The 17,359-nt window shown below is 41.5% G+C and overlaps 3 protein-coding genes across 10 annotated transcripts; 2 read left to right on the forward strand and 1 right to left on the reverse strand.

Annotated features, from left to right (window-relative positions):
- The first annotated feature begins 418 nt into the window (after positions 1-418).
- Positions 419-9,716, forward strand: LOC100122574 (myotubularin-related protein 13). The gene is made up of 23 exons (XM_001606137.6): positions 419-939; positions 1,022-1,107; positions 1,189-1,479; positions 1,555-1,774; positions 1,865-2,106; positions 2,180-2,485; positions 2,562-2,739; positions 2,827-3,883; positions 4,125-4,362; positions 4,442-4,637; positions 4,722-5,031; positions 5,113-5,306; positions 5,384-5,782; positions 5,866-6,082; positions 6,179-6,380; positions 6,507-6,652; positions 6,727-7,226; positions 7,303-7,648; positions 7,732-7,879; positions 7,950-8,095; positions 8,192-8,625; positions 8,713-8,795; positions 8,881-9,716. The coding sequence occupies exons 1-23, from the start codon at positions 840-842 to the stop codon at positions 8,971-8,973; spliced, it is 6,132 nt and encodes a 2,043-aa protein (XP_001606187.2). The 5' UTR covers positions 419-839; the 3' UTR covers positions 8,974-9,716.
- Positions 9,717-10,051: 335 nt separating this feature from the next.
- On the forward strand, positions 10,052-11,147 carry LOC100678865 (40S ribosomal protein S27). The gene is made up of 2 exons (XM_016984161.2): positions 10,052-10,198; positions 10,831-11,147. The coding sequence occupies exon 2, from the start codon at positions 10,832-10,834 to the stop codon at positions 11,087-11,089; it is 258 nt and encodes an 85-aa protein (XP_016839650.1). The 5' UTR covers positions 10,052-10,198; position 10,831; the 3' UTR covers positions 11,090-11,147.
- Positions 11,148-11,368: 221 nt separating this feature from the next.
- On the reverse strand, positions 11,369-17,339 carry LOC100117777 (AP-1 complex subunit beta-1). 8 transcript variants are annotated; one of them, XM_016984159.3, is made up of 11 exons: positions 17,171-17,289; positions 16,689-16,760; positions 16,309-16,421; positions 16,031-16,201; positions 14,598-14,624; positions 14,253-14,498; positions 12,800-14,165; positions 12,462-12,717; positions 12,025-12,376; positions 11,748-11,939; positions 11,386-11,657 (listed from the first exon to the last, which is right to left on the reverse strand). In XM_016984159.3, exons 3-11 carry the CDS (start codon positions 16,414-16,416, stop codon positions 11,583-11,585), a joined length of 2,793 nt encoding a protein of 930 aa, XP_016839648.1. In that variant the 5' UTR covers positions 16,417-16,421; positions 16,689-16,760; positions 17,171-17,289; the 3' UTR covers positions 11,386-11,582. The 8 variants fall into 8 exon arrangements, with proteins under 8 accessions (XP_008213577.1, XP_016839648.1, XP_016839647.1 ...); XM_016984158.3 differs by having other exon boundaries at positions 17,131-17,289; XM_008215355.3 differs by lacking the exon at positions 16,689-16,760 and having other exon boundaries at positions 11,369-11,657; positions 17,131-17,288.
- Between the last annotated feature and the right edge of the window lie 20 nt (positions 17,340-17,359).

A 17,359-nucleotide genomic window follows, 5' to 3' on the forward strand; every position in this document is an offset into this window, starting at 1 on the left:
GCACTCGATCGTCTCCAGCTCAGGCCACTTCCACAACGAACCGCATAGCTCGCGCTGACTACTTAGAATAATATCGCTTCCCGAACTTTTTTATTATTCTCCTATCGTCCACCTATCGAAATCAAAAACAACGAGTACGGCTCTCTACGATGACAAACTGCAGAGTCGCAGACGGCCCCGCGGCAGCGAACAGCTATATGCGCTAAGTAACCGCGCAGCCAGAGAGAGAGAGAGAGAGAAGAGAGAAAAGAAAACGATCGTTCCACTTGCTACTCCGGCGTGTTGTTCGTTTTTTCGCTCTCGTCACCGCCGCGAGAGACAGCACAGAGCGCGAGTATATAGTTATATACTGTATATGTGTGTGTGTGCATCGTCGTCGTCATCGCGGTGTTTTCGTTCTAGCGCGCAGAAGAAAGAAAGGAATCGCCGATAGCCGTCGCCTCTCCAGCAGTACATCGCTGGTCCAGTATATAGTGTGTCTCCCTGGCTATATAACAAATAGGCGGTATATAGTCTTCGTTCGCGCGTGCGAAGGTTATGGATTAAAGGCATCGGGGTGTGGCTGTACGCGCGCGGTTTGTAAATATAAAATCCGGAGGGCGGTTGGCCCGCCAGTGTGGCTACTTCGATGTCGCGAGGGACGACGAGGGAGAGGCTCGGTTATGACGATGCCTAAGGCGGATTGCAGACCTATTTCTGAGGGAGTATCATGGCTGCTGAGTGCTCTGCACCAGCCACTCGTTGACATCTGTTGATCTGCTGCTACGAGGAGAGGAGGACTGGTCTGCCACTTGGGTTGTGCAGGCCCATGAGACCACAGGTTACAAACCCTATGTGGGATGTTCAGCTCAACCACTCCCACTCAGGCCCACGAGTACACCGAGATGTCTCGGTTAGCCGATTACTTTGTAATCGTGGGCTACCATCATGAGAAAGAGAGTGAGTTGACAATGATTATCCGCTAGTTAATTTGCTTTGTTCTTTTGTACAAGGTATAATTGTTTGTTTTTTGATTATCCAGGAAGCGGTACTAGTAGTGGACTTATTCTGCAAAGATTTCCAGAGAAGGATTGGCCTGACACTCCGTTTATTGAAGGCATAGAATGGGTTGGTATCTTATAGCGCATTGTTTGGCTTGATCAATGATTCATTTAGATATTGTTTTTATGACTCTTTGATTCTCCAAAGTTCTGTCAACCACAAGGATGGGCGCTGTCTACAGAGAGGCAGGAACCTCGGTTCTTTGTGTCTATATTAACAGACATAGACGCAAACCGACACTACTGTGCATGCATGTGCTTCAACGAAACTGTGTCCATTACACCAAGCAAACCAGTGGACGAAGAAGAAGATCCAGTAGATGGAGACAGTCGTGCACTAGTTATCAAGACCCTACCAGCTATTGCACATCACAGCATTATGTATGCTCCAAAATGTTTGGTACTGGTATCCAGGCTTGACTACATTGAAACCTTTCGTGTAAGCTATTTTTTACAATTGAATAGTTGCACATTGAATGAGTAATACTTATTGATCTGATTATTTGCATTGCAGAATTGTCTCGGTATTATTTATACCGTTTATGTAGAAAATCTTGGTATACCATTGGAAACACTTGTTGGTAACATTTTGGGATGCATACAGGTGCCACCCGCTGGTGGGCCACAAGTTCGTTTTAGCATTGGTGCAGGTGATCGTCAAGCACTGCAGCCACCCATCAGCCCCTCTCTTCCTATTACTCATACTAGCGTTAATTTGTTATTTCAACAGTTGGGTGAGTGATATTTGCTCATTGCTTCTTTTTTTACGCATATTAAATGAAATATCAGCTGCTAATTTCTCCTCTTTATTCAATTTCCAACAGGTATTCGTAATGTATTGGTATTATTCTGTGCTGTAATGACAGAACACAAAATTCTGTTTCACTCTGCAAGCTACTCAAGATTAACAGAAGGATGCAGAGCACTAACTGCACTGATGTATCCGTTTCGTTATACTCATGTATACATTCCACTTTTGCCAGCTGCTCTAGTCGAAGTTCTAAGCACACCAACGCCTTTTATTATGGGCGTGCACAGCTCTCTAAAATACGAAGTAGCTGAATTGGTAAGCTCAACAACACACTCAAATAAACACTTCGCTATGTATCTTAAAGCTAACTATACGCCGCTATTCACAGATGGATGTCATTGTGGCTGATCTGGACGGCGGTTCGATCATGGTACCAGACGGAGTTTCCCTACCCTTGTTACCGGAACCTCTCTTGTCGCAAACCCAGGACGCCTTGTCTCTGGTTCTGCAGCCCGAGTTAGCTTGCGCCGATTACGCGTTTCCGCCGATGGCTTCGAGAGCACCCAACCCGGCGATGCTCGACAAGGAACTTCGCGCAGTTTTTATGAGGACCTTCGCGAATCTGTTGCAAGGCTATCGTAGCTGCCTGACGCTCATTCGCATACATCCCAAGCCTGTTATAACATTTCATAAAGTGAGTGCTCAGAGTTTCCATCTTCTCATGATGTGACGATGCAAGTAACTAATGTTTATAAATCTTTGATTTATAGGCTGCTTTTCTCGGAGAGCGTAATCTGATGGACTGCGATTTCACGGTGCGCGTATTGGACTGCATGTTCTTTACGTCTTTCATCGCTGAGAGAGGTCCACCGTGGCGGGCTTGCGACGTTTGGGATGAGCTGCATAGCAACTTGAGCGATCAACTAAAGCAAGAAGCTCAAGATCATAGTAAGTTAAAGCAACAAAGTGATTAGATCAGCTCGAATATCGCCTGCAGCATAAAACTAACGAAATTTTTTTTTTAATCTGCTGTAGCTCTCGTATTAACTCACGTTCAAGAGTTAGCGCAACAGTTATACATGAACGAAAATCCAAATCCTCAGCCGTACGTCCAAAAAATTCTGAAACCTCCGGAGGGAGCTTTCGCGCGTATTCACCAGCCACTGCTTCCGCGCATTAATACAGAAACGGTCCAGGCAATCATTGACGAGGGTCTTGCTAAAAGCAACCTGAAAGCGCGACTGTCCCTGCTCAGGCCGATACCACCGCGCATAGTACCAATGGGGCCGCACATATCTGTGGTTCACGACACTCGGCATTTGGTCAGCAATTCAGCACGTAGACTGGAAGTGCTGCGCAGCTGTATCAACTGCATCTTCGAGAACAAAATATCCGATGCACGCAAGACATTCCCGGCAGTGCTGCGAGCACTGAAAAGTAGGGCTGCGCGGTTGGCGCTTTGTATGGAGCTGTCGCAACATGTTGTCGGAAACAAGGCAATGCTGGAGCACCAGCAGTTTGATTTAGTGGTCAGGTTGATGAACTGCGCGCTGCAAGATAATTCGTCGATGGATGAACACGGTGTTGCTGCAGCACTGCTGCCCTTGGCTGCTGCATTCTGTAGAAAACTCTGCACTGGTGTCATTCAATTCGCGTACACGTGTATTCAGGAACATGCGGTCTGGCAGAATCAGCAATTCTGGGAGGACGCCTTCTACCTTGACGTCCAGAAAGATATCAAGCGTTTGTATCTACCGGGAGAGAATAGCCTCTCGCGGCTAAACGACGGTCTGCTTAGTCCCACAAGTCCACGTGACAACAAGGACCTATTCAGAGACCGCACTCTGGTCTACCGGGGTCAGGAAGCATCTGCTTTGGAAATCGCCGCCGAGCAGATGCGGATAGCATCGTCCGTCAGTCCTGAAAAGCAGCGCGAGTTGATTGCTAGTGAAGAAAGTACGTTGTACAGTCAAGCGATCCATTACGCAAACAGGATGGTCAATTTGCTGGTGCCATTGGATATTGGAGCCAAGGCGCATCGACAAGATCACATCATCGATGACGAACGTGCGAGCAACAGCATTACTAACAGGTTTGTTTAATACTTTATCTAATTTATTCATGAAGCATACTCATTCAAGTAATGTTAAAGCAATTTGAATAAGCATCTTTAACAATCAAGCTATGATAAAAAAAATACAATTAAATTTTTATACGTTTGATTTTTTTCTGATAGACTCTAAAAAAATAAGAACAGATTCATGACTCATTACTAATAGTTGGTTTTTTGTGATGAACTCGTGTGAAAAATAAATTAATCATAAATCTTTCAGCGTTGCCAGCGATAGCGGCGATGCGGAATCCGGGTTCGAGGAGACGGATCCTGGAGAGATGGGCAGCGCGGTCATACGAATGGTGTCGCGGTTCGTCGACCGTGTCTGCACGGAAGGCGGCGTTAGCACGGAACACGTCAGATGTCTGCACCAAATGGTACCAGGCCTCGTACACATGCATATCGAAACTCTGGAAGCCGTGCACAGAGAGAGCAAGAGATTACCTCCAATTCAAAAAGTAATAGACACTACATAGAGATCTTTATAATGTGCTTAGAGATTGGTTTAATATGTGCAATAACTTTTTCTTTTATCAGCCGAAAATACTGACGCCGAATATGCTACCTGGAGAAGAGGTGATAATGGAGGGTTTGCGTGTTTATCTGTTACCCGATGGCCGAGAAGAGGGTTCGGCCGGTCTTCCTAAAACGCCGCCCTTCTTACCGGCCGAAGGAGCTATATTCCTGACTAATTATAGAATCGTTTTCAAAGGAATCCCCTGCGATCCTTTCGGTAAATTTTGATTACGAAGTAATGATTTATGCATATCTCTTTGGCTCATTCCGATTCACGTATGTTTCTATTCGATTCAAACAGCTTGTGAGCAAATGGTAGTACGTGCTTTTCCGGTTACATCTTTAACCAAGGAGAAACGCGTTCCCGTGCAGCACCTATCGCACATTGATCACTGGAACCAGGAAGGACTTCAGCTGCGTTCCTGCACCTTCCAACTGATAAAACTGGCGTTTGACGAGGAAGTGACCCCCGAGAACGTCGAGACGCTGCGCAAACTAGTTCATAAGGCTCGAAATCCTCCGCATATCTTTCATCATTTCGCTTTCAGTGGGCAGGTTTTGGTTACACCTACAGCTCATAACAAAGGAAAAGAGAAGCACGCTACTCTAAAGTGAGTAATCTCCTATGTACATATACATTATTAATGTTAGAACGCAATAAACATTGTGGGATTCCTTCATTTTTCGTGCAGGGGTTTTGCAAAGAAGACTTTACTGAAAACTGCCAGAAAGGCTGGTTTTAAACCTAAACAATCCTCAAAGAGGCAAAAGTACGTTTTGCCAAACATGAATCTCACTAGTAATAATAAATACATGACGTCCCCTGGTCGAATGAGTCTACCGATTACGGAAAATAACGATTTAAGCCACGATGATGATTTAAGCGGTAAGTTGCGCAACAATCAAAATCGATTCGTCATCAGCATACTGCATCACCCGCTAACCTCATCGATAAATTTTTAGTTGATGAATTCGAGATACCAGGGATGATTGTTCCTCCCGTGACAGATGCCAAAACCCTAGAACGATTATCTGAGCGAAGTTACGTGAGAGATTGGTATCGTCTTGGTTTGTGCTCAAACGGGCCGCAGAATAATCGACGAAACGAGCCATTTCGATTGACCTCAGTTAACTGTGCCTATATGATATGCAGAAGCTATCCCGCTCTATTTATAGTTCCTACCTCCGTGTCAGACGAAAGCATTCGTAGGTTTTGTAGATTGTACAGACATAATCGAGTTCCGATCGTGACCTGGCGCCACCCGCGTACGAAGGCTCTGCTCATCAGAGGTGCTGGCTATCATGGCAAAAGCGTCATGGGAATGCTCAAGGCGCATCCGACATCTGCAGGAAATCTCAAAGGTAACTTTGATTTTTATCAATTAATCATGCATTTTTTTCTTTTCTTTGAGATAGGGTTCGGTAAATTTTCAAAATCTTTTTAGCGAGTTCGTCGGAAAGTACGTCAACACTGGAACAAGAGAAGTACATAGCTGCTCTCGTAGCCTCTACTCCAGTATCGATACTACGACAAGGCTCAGCTTGGGGCATGTCGGACAGTTCGCTGAGCATCGATTCGCTTTTATTAGCTGCCGAAGATAGAAACGCAACTCCCGAGCAATCTCGACGGAACCCTTTCAACAAAGCCATGGGCACTTTAGGGTAATAATCGATTAGCTTTGCTTGAATGCCTACTACGCTTTACACGAAGTTTTCACTTTTTCATTTTGCACTTTTATTTTCTTACCACACGAACAGTTCTTCTGGAGGTAAAGGTCCGAAAAATTTCGGTAGGTGGGGTTCTCTCAAGGACAAGAGGCAAAGCTCGCAAGCGTCCTTGGCGTCGGCAAACCAAAGAGGGACCGTCAGGCATTCGGCTGATTCCGATAGTGGAACCGAGTGCGTCCATACGTTCCAGAAAGCTGCTCTCTACATTCTCGGCGAGAAATCGCACATGAAAGTGAGATAATTTATGATTTTGCGCTTTATTTACTTGACTCATTCTGTTGTACTGAACAGCACGATTTTTTTCAATGAATCTCTGTATGAATTTTCACCTCATTACATTGGAATTTTTGTTTTCCAGGGAGTAAAAGCAGAGTCAGCACCAAAAACTGATTTTATACCTGTTGAATTTTACGATGTAAGACATACTAAAGCCGCTTTTAAAAAACTCGTCAGAGCTTGCGTTCCCAGTACCCCCAATGTAGAACCAGATGCCAGTTTTTACAAGTAAGCGAATCCAAATGAGTTGAAGAAGGATAATCTCTTTTCTACAGATTTTTCTAACACAGCGTTAATTTCAGATTGATAGAAAATTCAGAATGGTTGCAGCAGCTTCAGAGCCTAATGCAGCTTGCAGGAGCCGTCATCGATTTAATGGATCTTCAAGGCTCCTCCGTAGCCGTTTGTCTAGAAGATGGCTGGGACACTACAGCCACAGTATGCTCAATAGCTCAAGTGTGCCTAGATCCGCACTATCGAACCATCGAGGGCTTCCGAACTCTTATAGAGAAAGAATGGCTCGGGTTCGGTCATCGTTTCGGTCATCGCAGCAACTTGGCGGCCAACTCTCAGACCACGAATTTCACACCCACCTTCTTACAGTTCCTCGATATCGTTCACCAGATTCAGAGGCAGTTCCCGCTAGCTTTCGAATTCAACGATTACTATCTTAAATTCTTAGCATATCATTCAGTATCATGTCGGTTTAGAACTTTCTTGTTAGATTGCGAATTTGACAGGGTCGAGTGCGGTATCACAGCTGTAGAGGACAAACGAGGATCCCTCACGAGTCATCATAAAGGTATGTATAGCATGCATAAATTTGAATTAGTTTAATTGAAATTGCAATTAAAATGAATCAATTCATTGGCTCATAGGAGTAGATACAGGTAGTGATGACGAGACAGTGTATCCTGGTGGAAGACTAGCGGGAACCAATATGGGTTCAAATCTGGGCCAAAGCATATTTGACTACATCGAGAAGCAACATACGAGAGCTCCTCTATTCTATAACTTCATGTACACTCCAAATACCGAGCATCCAATCTTACGACCTGTGTCACATTTACCAAGTCTTGACATATGGGAGTACTATCTGGAGGAAGAACTGGCTCATGGGCCTGCCTATGACCTGGAGATACTGCAGCAGGATTCGCAGCAAGAAGAGGAGTCCGAGGCTGCCGACGGTATCGTCAAGAGCAACCGCAAAGTCGTTACGCAAGGGTATGAAATGCAAAACTATTTTGAGTGATGGCGATTTGACGTACAAATAATTCAAAACTCACTGCTCACGATTTGAATTTCAGATATAACAGCGTCAATACAATGGTACCGGATCAATTCACTCACCTTCTGGAAGAAATTCACAAGCTCGAGACGGAGCTTGGCCACTTGCCTCAGAAGTGGAAAGTTTTGTGGGACAAGCTTGAATTACCCAATACCGATTCACTAACTGTATGTTTTACTTGACTTTTTGGATGAATGAGTAATGTTTTCGTTTACTTATCAAGGAATTTATTTGCAGAGACACGCATCGTTCAGCACAGCACTTGTAAGGCATCACGGTCGGTTAATTCACAAACGTTCTACTTTAGAGCTGCTTTTAAGAGGAAAACTCGCTGGAGGAAATACTACTGGAAATGAAAGTTCCGTCTACGTTCATCCTCATAGGTATGGAATTGAACTTATATATGTTCATACTTTTCATAAAGAATCACAATTTTCCTTACTAATAAGAGAAAAATAAATCTCTTATATTTTTCATAGATTCGAACGACTTGATACCGCAACGCCGACACATTGTGACGCTTGCTCCGGCGTTTTATGGGGTCCTGTAAAAGCTGGATTAAGATGCGTCGATTGCGGTCACGTATGTCATGAAAAATGCGCCGATTCTGTATCGAAAAATTGCACAAAATACAAAGCGGTCGGATCGGACAACATACAAAATCATACTCTTACTCGAAGCGGAGGAGACAATGGAAGTGTGAATTCAAGTACCACGTTGCAAACTTCATCGCAACAATATTACGAACAATTTTCTAGTAATGTAGCGGAAAATAGAACACACGAGGGATACTTGTTTAAGCGTGGAGCTCTACTCAAAGGATGGAAGCAAAGGTGGTTTGTTTTGGATTCGATCAAGCATCAGTTGAGGTATTATGATGCTATGGAGGACTCGAACTGCAAAGGATACATAGGTAATCGCGCTTAAAGAGTACATACATTTTTATTGCAATCTTCACAGCAAGTTCCGATATTAATATTTACATGTTCTCGGTTGTTAGATCTTGCTGAGGTCGTATCTGTGACTCCCGCAGCTCCTGTGCAAGCACCCGGAAAAAAGACAGATGACAAATCTTTCTTTGATGTAAGCGCAAAATTTTGTTCTCAATCTTTGTAAACACGCATATTCGACTTGAATAAAAAATAATTTTATGCACTTTCTGTTTTAGCTTCGCACAAATCGCCGAACGTACAACTTTTGTGCTGGAGATGCCGCGACTGCGCAAGAGTGGATCGAAAAGGTTCAAGCGTGCTTGCAGTAGTGCCTCGTTTCCAATTTATATTTATACGAAATTAAACAAGTGACTGATAGGATAATTATTCCGATTTGTGAGATACTTTTGTATAGTGTAACCGTAAACGTCATGAACAGTAAATTTGCGTTCGTTATAATTTTTATTAATTAAAATTAATGGTTATGTGATTATATGGTATTCCAAATGATGCCTATGAAAGTGAATGTGGAATAGCATTAAAGTACGTTCTAACAAGATAAACAAGAGTTATGAACTTGTTCTAATTTTTATAAAGATTGTTCGATTTTACCTTTTTGACGAGTGATTACATAATTTATGGAAGCGTTACAGTTTTCTTAAAAAAAAAAAACCCTGTTTTCTACTTTCCATCAAAGTGCGTACTAGTAATGATTTATAATCACGCAAATTATAGATATAAAAGCTATGTACAACCCTTGATATATAACTAGGATTGTTATTGCTAGATTTGCATCATGCGATTTTGCTTATTATGGACTGTGAGCAAGACAAGAAAATGAGAATCAATGATTCTGCTTGTTCAGCTTTGTGAAGAAAAAAAAACTTTTTCATAGCGTTTATTCGAATTTAACTAAGTGGAAAAATGGCTATTGTCAAGTTGTACTATAACAGAGCTAGATCGAAATGGTATAAATCTGTTGCTAATTATTGTGAGTCTCGTTTAAAAAATTGTATACAAATGTTCTTGTATAAATGGCAATATAATAGACCTTACAGTGGATGCGATATAAGTTGAATGTTTTATTGTTGTTTTATATTATCAATTCTACATACAATGCTATACATAGTTTTCTATTTTTTTCCCCCTCGTTTATCGATTTAACGTTATGATTTCAACAGAAATTACCATAATTTCGCTTTTGTATAAATTAAAATTCTTTGTATATGAACAAATAGTACTTCATTTTTTACTATTACATATTTTACCAGGTCCGTACTCTTGGATATGCTACCTATATACATACAATCAAACACGATAAAACGAGAAAAGGCTGTTGAAAAAGATCTATATATTTTCATGAGAACCCGCCGTCTACAGTGTTATGTTGGTATGCCAAAGCTAAAAAAACCCTAAGACAGATCGTTCGCCATCTATCGTTCTAGTTCCGAAATTAGGTTTCGACCATTTCCTTTTCATGTCGTCGCGTCGCGTACGAAACACGTGGCTGGTGTGATATTTCGTTAATCTTACGAAAAATATAGTGTGCATAACGTAAGTAACGGCCCCAAATGCGTTTTATAGTCCGGTGCAACCGATAAACATTGCATATCCGGGTGTTCCTGGCCCAGAAACGCCCCTAGGGCCACCGGTCAACACGCGAGAGGAGGCGGCCTCGCCAATACGTTACGCGCTATTTTGCAACTTTTTTAACAATTAACGTTGGTTAACCGTTTTTTGGTGCAAAATTATTTTTTGGTTTTGGTTACGGTTCGTTCACTTATGCCGGCTACTATGATTATCGCTTAAAAATTGAAAAATCTCATTTATTTGGAGTTATAACCTACAAATTTGCATTTGTGCAACGTCCATTTTGAGGTTGACATTATATTGTCTAGATTTAGCTATGTTCATCTGTTGTAACATGTTGACTAAAATAAGACATTGCAAGACATTTATTCATTTCTATATGTCTGACTATTTATCAAAATATTGACAATAATATGAAACTGGATGTTTACAATATTTATTTTGGTTACCGTACATTCACCCAAATATGCAACGCTGTACAATTGATTTTTTAATCTAACATATTTCTAACTTTAAAGGACAGACTCATTATAGCATACTCTACTTTGAAAACAAGACAGATGTTGTGATACTCATGAATTTTGTTTGCATTGCAGCATGCCCCTTGCTAAGGATTTTTTACATCCCTCTCCTGCTGAGGAAAAGAGGAAACACAAGCTGAAGAGATTGGTTCAGAAACCAAACAGTTATTTCATGGATGTGAAATGCCCTGGCTGCTATGCTATCAAGACTATCTTCTCTCATGCCCAGAGGCCAGTGGAATGCGACGGATGCCGTACTATTCTGTGCACACCCACAGGAGGCAAAGCACGACTCACAGAAGGCTGCTCCTTTAGAAAAAAGGTTCAGTGCTAATTTTATTCAATCCGATCTTTACATTCGCTAAATAAACAGAAAATGTAAAAAAAAAGGATTATCATCAGTTTTCAAGTTATTCCGTTCTTTCCCATGCCAATGTTCCCGTACTATTTAAGATTATTTCAAGTACATGTGAATAAAGGTATGCATTTTAAAAAAATTCTTTGTCAATTTTTAATTATACTTTAAAGTATTCTTTGATTTTACTGCTTTGAAAAATGTACACTTTGAAATAAAGGTCGGAGGGAAAGAGGGGTAAATAATGTAGTGACAATGTGTAAATAAACGGGTTGTATATTTTATACATATATATCTTGCATTTGGATGCCTCAATAATTATACTTTTTTTCATGAAAATTATTAAAATTGAATTTTACAACTTGCAATACGCGTTCCTAAAAATTTTTGTTCTCGTCAGGCACCAACACTAGATAATGTCATAATCAACAAATGTACACAAAACTTGAAATATAATGGAATGATTATAAATTTATGAATATAAAATAGCATTGTATGCTTGAAAGATTGCAGATGCCACTTCCACAGTTCTTGATTTTAACGATAACTGGAAGAGAAAAAAAGAAATAGCAATTAGTTAAATTAACGACATTATTATCTTACACTTTGCTTGAACAATCACACAAAATGCACGTACCAAAATATCTGGATTTCCTGGCTGAATTTTCAATTCAACGAGCACCCATACATTATTGGTAAGCTTCAGTGACTGGTACAGCATGTCTTGACCTTCAACATTCCTCTTGGCTATTGTGAATACATTATTCTGCTGCATTTTCGATACTACTTGGTCCGTCGTCAACATAATTCCAGATAAGGTATATTGAACCTAAAGAACAAAGTACAACGTAAACATCAATTACTAAAAGAATCCCATGCTCGTAGAAAGCATCATGAACAAATTATCGACGTACTTCATTTTGAGCTGGAATATCTTTCCATGTTGATAGGAATACCCTCTTGTCTAATTGTCCATCTTCGGTGAAGTAAACATTCATGGGAACTATGCAGGCAAAATAGAAGACATCGATATTGTTCTTAATTGCAACTTGGAGATTGTTGAGGGGTTCCATCCGTTGTACCGCGCCCACAGTAGACAATACCACCGATGCCTCTATGCTCTGACCGGGATTCAATGGAGCTGGAACTTGTAGGGGTACCGCAGGTGCCAAACCAAAGCTATTTTTATTTAATTGAATGGCGAAACCTCCCATTGGCTGCATTGCCTTGTTCGTAAACGTCATATCCATGTTTATCTGACCATTCCTAGTGATAAGACAATAATACACATTAACTTCAAACGTTCTAATGGGTCCGACTGCGTAGTCAAACACGAAAGTTTTGTGCTTACTTTCTTGAAAACGTTCCCCAAATGTCGAAGCCCTTTCCTTTCTCCGCTGGTAACCAATTAACCTTTGGTGCTACATAGGACGTCGTGCCCTGAGTGAAACCGAAGATATCTCCTAGCAGTCCGGTTGTTGTCTGTGACACGGCAGGTGGGGCGGTAGTTTCGGGACCTCCTAGAATACCGTCGAGACCACTGCTCAACAGATCCAGACCGAGTCCTGTGGAAGGTGGTGGTGTTGGCGTTACCAGGGATGGTCCACCTAAGCAAGCGATCGATTTTTAAAATTTGTATTAGAAAAAATATATTAGCAATTAATCAGTCAGCCAGTCCTTATCCCTTACCGATATCCATACTGAGCAGATCTCCGATAAGCGAGTCCTGTGCAGGAATGACCTGTGCCTGCGGTTGCGATCTGGACGCCGGGTCATCGTTAGAGTTACTCCTAGCCGGCAGTGATTTTCTGGCTCCAGCTGCTCTGCCCTCAACAAACGCCGTCGGCGGCTTGTGGTACACCGAAGCCAAGCTCGAGATGTGACAGATGAGCTCGTCCAGCAAAGTTGGCTCCAACAGATCTGTCTCCTCTGAAATAAGCGGCTTCTCAGCGAGCACGACCTCCTTGGCTGCTGCCGGATCGGTACTCAACAGTCTCCAGTAGATGAATCCTCTGTCTCTCAGATCCGGATTGTCGGAGTCTTGAGTGGCGAGACTGAGGACCTGCTGCACGAGCTCTTGTGTGTCGGTGGGCCTCTTGAGGAAGAGCTTGACGATGGCGGTAAGCAGCTGTAGCTGCACCTGAGTATTCTCGTCGTGGAAGCCCTCCAAGAAGCTCTCGAGAAGCTCGTCCGCGTTGTCGATACGCTCAGCGTACTCGCCGATGATCCAGATCATGGAGGCTCGTGCCTCAGGTTCATCAAGAGTGTCGAGGTTCTCGCAGAGCGTCGAGATTATGCTCTCGTACTTGTTGGGATATTTGCGGAAGATGTCCTTGATCACGACGATGGCCTCTTGCACTACGTAATTTACCTTGGTCTGAATAAGATCCAACAGCGTTGACACGCATCTCTCTGCAGAAGGTTCCACCTTGATGGCACAACGACCAATCGCCCTGACGGCCTTCCTCACAAAGTCAACGTCCACCTCCGTGGCGTACTCCTTCAATTCCGACAAAACCTGTGCGATGTTCGCCTGCGATGCCAGTCTGATCATGATATCCAGCTTCTCGAGCTTGACGTAGATGGGGTCGTTGTACTTGACGAAGAACACCTTCATCTCGTGTTTCAGGATATCCGGCCTCTTCTGGACAATCAGGTTGATGTTCCTCAATGCGACGTACTGTACCTCCGGCTCGGAGCTGAGCAATGTGACGAGTGGCGGTGCCAGCTTTTTCGTGAGTGTTCCCACGAAATCCGACTCTGACTGCAGCATCTCCATCAATTTCATGAGTACTTTGACAGCTGATAGGACGACGGCGGCGTTGGCGTGCGCCAGACGAGGTGTGATTCTCTCGCAGATACTCTGGGCCTCTCGATCGTCCTTAGGAGAGTAATTCGCGAGCGAGTCTAGAATGAACACTTGGCCCCACTCCGTGCACTCGTTCAGAGCTGTGAGGAGCTTGTTGATGGTCTGTGCGTTCATCTCCACCAGAGGCTGTCCACTTGGGCTCGACTCGTTGATCTCGGATAAAGCTGCTACCGCATTCGCTACCACCTGCGAGATGAAACACGACGATTAACACAGGTGTGTTTAACAGGAAATTCGAAAAAAAAAAAAATGAAAGCGGAAGATGAAACTCACCATAGGATTACTGTCGGAGAGGAGATCCTTGAGCTGGTCCAGAAAGCCCTGGTCCTCGACCAGACCTGCATTAATGTCATAAAGCTTGGCTACGCACACGGCTGCTGTCTTGCGCACATAAGGATCTTCGTCTTTCAAACATTTGCGCAGTGGTTCGCACAGATATTCCGTGATCTTGTCGACCCTAATGCATCCCATGGTGCGAACGGCTAGCGCGCGAATCAGGGGGTTCGGATCCTCGCAGTCCTACGCAAAAATTGGTCACGCCAGGGATTCAAGTCTAGTCACAGTAATGGCTATCTATGTCAACTCAAGAACTTGACAGTATAGAAAATGAAATGGTACCTTAGTCATCGGAGATGTTGCTAGCTCCTTTTGCGTGTCAGAACGAAAAATGTAAAATTGGTCACCGTCACCATTGTTATTATTTTTAGTTAATTACGTATGAAATTTTGTTTGTTTTATTCACAAGAGAAATAAACATCGCATGTGAGTTTGTTTTTTTTTTGCTTTATTTGAACCAGTCATTTTTTAAAGAGCACGATTTGTTTGTTATATGCTTTACTTATGTACGTATAACAACTTGGATCTTGAAGAAATTCTTATATAGACATGTAGTAAATATACATGAAGCAGAAAGTAAAAATTTTTCATCAGTCACAACATCGATAGACAGCCTTGTTATACAGACACTAATTTTTAATAATTATTACTCATTAAGCTATAATAATAATAATAATGTTTAAAAAAATCATTTTCAAAATTTGAAATTATATTATAATGCAGACGAAAATATTTCTACTCTTTAGAATATTACACTAGTCTGGTCCTTAAGGGAAACAAAACGTAATTTAATGTTCATTGTAGCAAATGATAATGGACATGCACTTGACCAAGCCAAACATAAAATACGAGACTACGACTAGACACAGATGATAAGTGCTCATGCACTGTTTTTGAAACAAAATATGTAAGATATATATTAAATATGTATGTATATGCTCACAGAAATTAAAATTTTTTATTTGAGTTACTGAAAATTTCAAAAATTTTAAATTATTACAATAACAACGATTAATAAAGAGTAAATTTGAGTATTAAATTTAAATTCAAAGTCAAATACAGAGAGTATATAGACTAATTTATCTTTAATCAAAATTGCATTGCTATCAATTTGCTCTGGCAAAACTTGAATTTTGTGCTTTAATCGTAATATATATTAAGTTTCGAATTTTGGACTTGGTTTCAAGTGCAGATAAATTACAGTGATGGGGCTTTTACAATTATTGAAAATCTATTACTTTTCTATTTTAGCCAAGGTCACATCAAGCTACTTTTAATAATAATCATTGATCTCGTGCCCTTCAAAAAATAAGCAATCCAATCTTGTACCGTCAGAGCACACTATCCTACACACTACAATACAGATGGCTCAACGTAAAATTATTATTATGACCGTTCAGCCAGATCTGCATGTTCAGAAAGAGACAAACTGTGGAAGAGTCATGAAGAGAAAAAAATCCATAGTTTGCTGAAACTTATGTGAGAGATGCATAACTTTCCACAGCTTGACTTGAAGCAGACAGATTGTTAATTTCACAGGAATCTTGTTAGTATGAAAAGTTAGTAAGAAATGTATTTTTTAGTGAATTTCTGTGTATAGTTGAGTAAAGAATAGACATGAGAACATTTAGAATATATAAATAATGTTGTATTTATATATTTAGAGTGCACCCAAAAATGTGAATAAGTAGAATATAAATTTCAGGATACATTACCTTGACAAATGTATTGACGGCCATAATAGCCATATCTGGCTGGCTTTTTGCATAGTTCATAAGATAAAGGTACACCAATTTCTTCAATTCTAGATTATCTGTCTGCATGCAATTCACTACATCTGGGAAGAGTGCTGAAACATCTTTGCCAACTGTCATAGATGCAATGACCTGAAATGTATTTCCAAATGATCGTTAATCTGAAGGTAGTAAAATCTTAATCTATTTCTTTGTACAGAAGCTGATGAAATCGCTCGATTAAGGCAAGGGAATCTTACCTTTTTGACAGCTTCCTTCTTTTTCTCTTTTTTGTCATTGTTCAGCTCCGACTTTAATTCAAATATCTCTCCTTTCTTAGTGGTGGTGAAATACTTAGAGTCGGTCATTTTTGCTGTTAAAGTAAGAGTATATGATAATGAGTTTGCGAGCTACCTCTATAGAACATCGAACAAGTCTAAAATACTAAGCGCAAAAAACTTGTAATATATATAGAGAGATATAAACACGCACTGACAAAAAAATCTTGCCAGTATAGTTAAATAAACAACACTGAGGCGTTAGTAAAGGTCTACACATAATACGTACAATGTATATATCCACATACACGCACAGTTATATGTGTACATTATACATATACATATATATTTAAGAGACATACACGTATAGAGACAGCAGGGCCGTTTGGATCAATGCTCTAGAAATAATAATCTCTCGTTCAGCTGTCGGTCGCCTTAGAAAGTTAAAAATCGTGTGAATCAACGGGTGGAATGGTTAGTAATTGTCGTGAGCGATAATAATGTCGAAAAATGATCGACGGAAAACTCGGGGACAACTAGTAAAGATCATCGCGAAGAGAATAAGTGATATATAATATATATATATATGAGAGTAGGCAGCGAACGTTCAATACGAGCAGCTTCGTATATATATGTATACATGTATATATGGAATACGTTGCACAGAGAGAGAGAGAGAGAGAGAGAGAGAGAGACAAAGTTTCATGCAGTGCAGTGAGAGATGGCGAGTATGCGTGAACTTGTTGGATTATGCGGTAAAATGGACAAGACGCACACGAAAGAATAAAGCGAAATGTGACGTACGCGTTTGTAAATAATACTGAAACACTTTGATGATTATCACCTGAGCCGCCTAGACAGTATACACAGACGACAAGGGAAGCCTCGGTTTGCGCGAGCTCTACTCGCTCTAAAGAAATGACAGGTCCTCCTCTGATGTACGCCCCCTCTGCCCCGTCGGCGCATTTGTGTCTGCGTCGTGTACCGGTCGCGGTTCAGTCGCTCCCCCTCTACTATGACTCCTTTTCCTCTC

Source organism: Nasonia vitripennis, chromosome 3 (genome assembly GCF_009193385.2).
Source record: "Nasonia vitripennis strain AsymCx chromosome 3, Nvit_psr_1.1, whole genome shotgun sequence".
Classification (NCBI taxonomy): domain Eukaryota; kingdom Metazoa; phylum Arthropoda; class Insecta; order Hymenoptera; family Pteromalidae; genus Nasonia; species Nasonia vitripennis.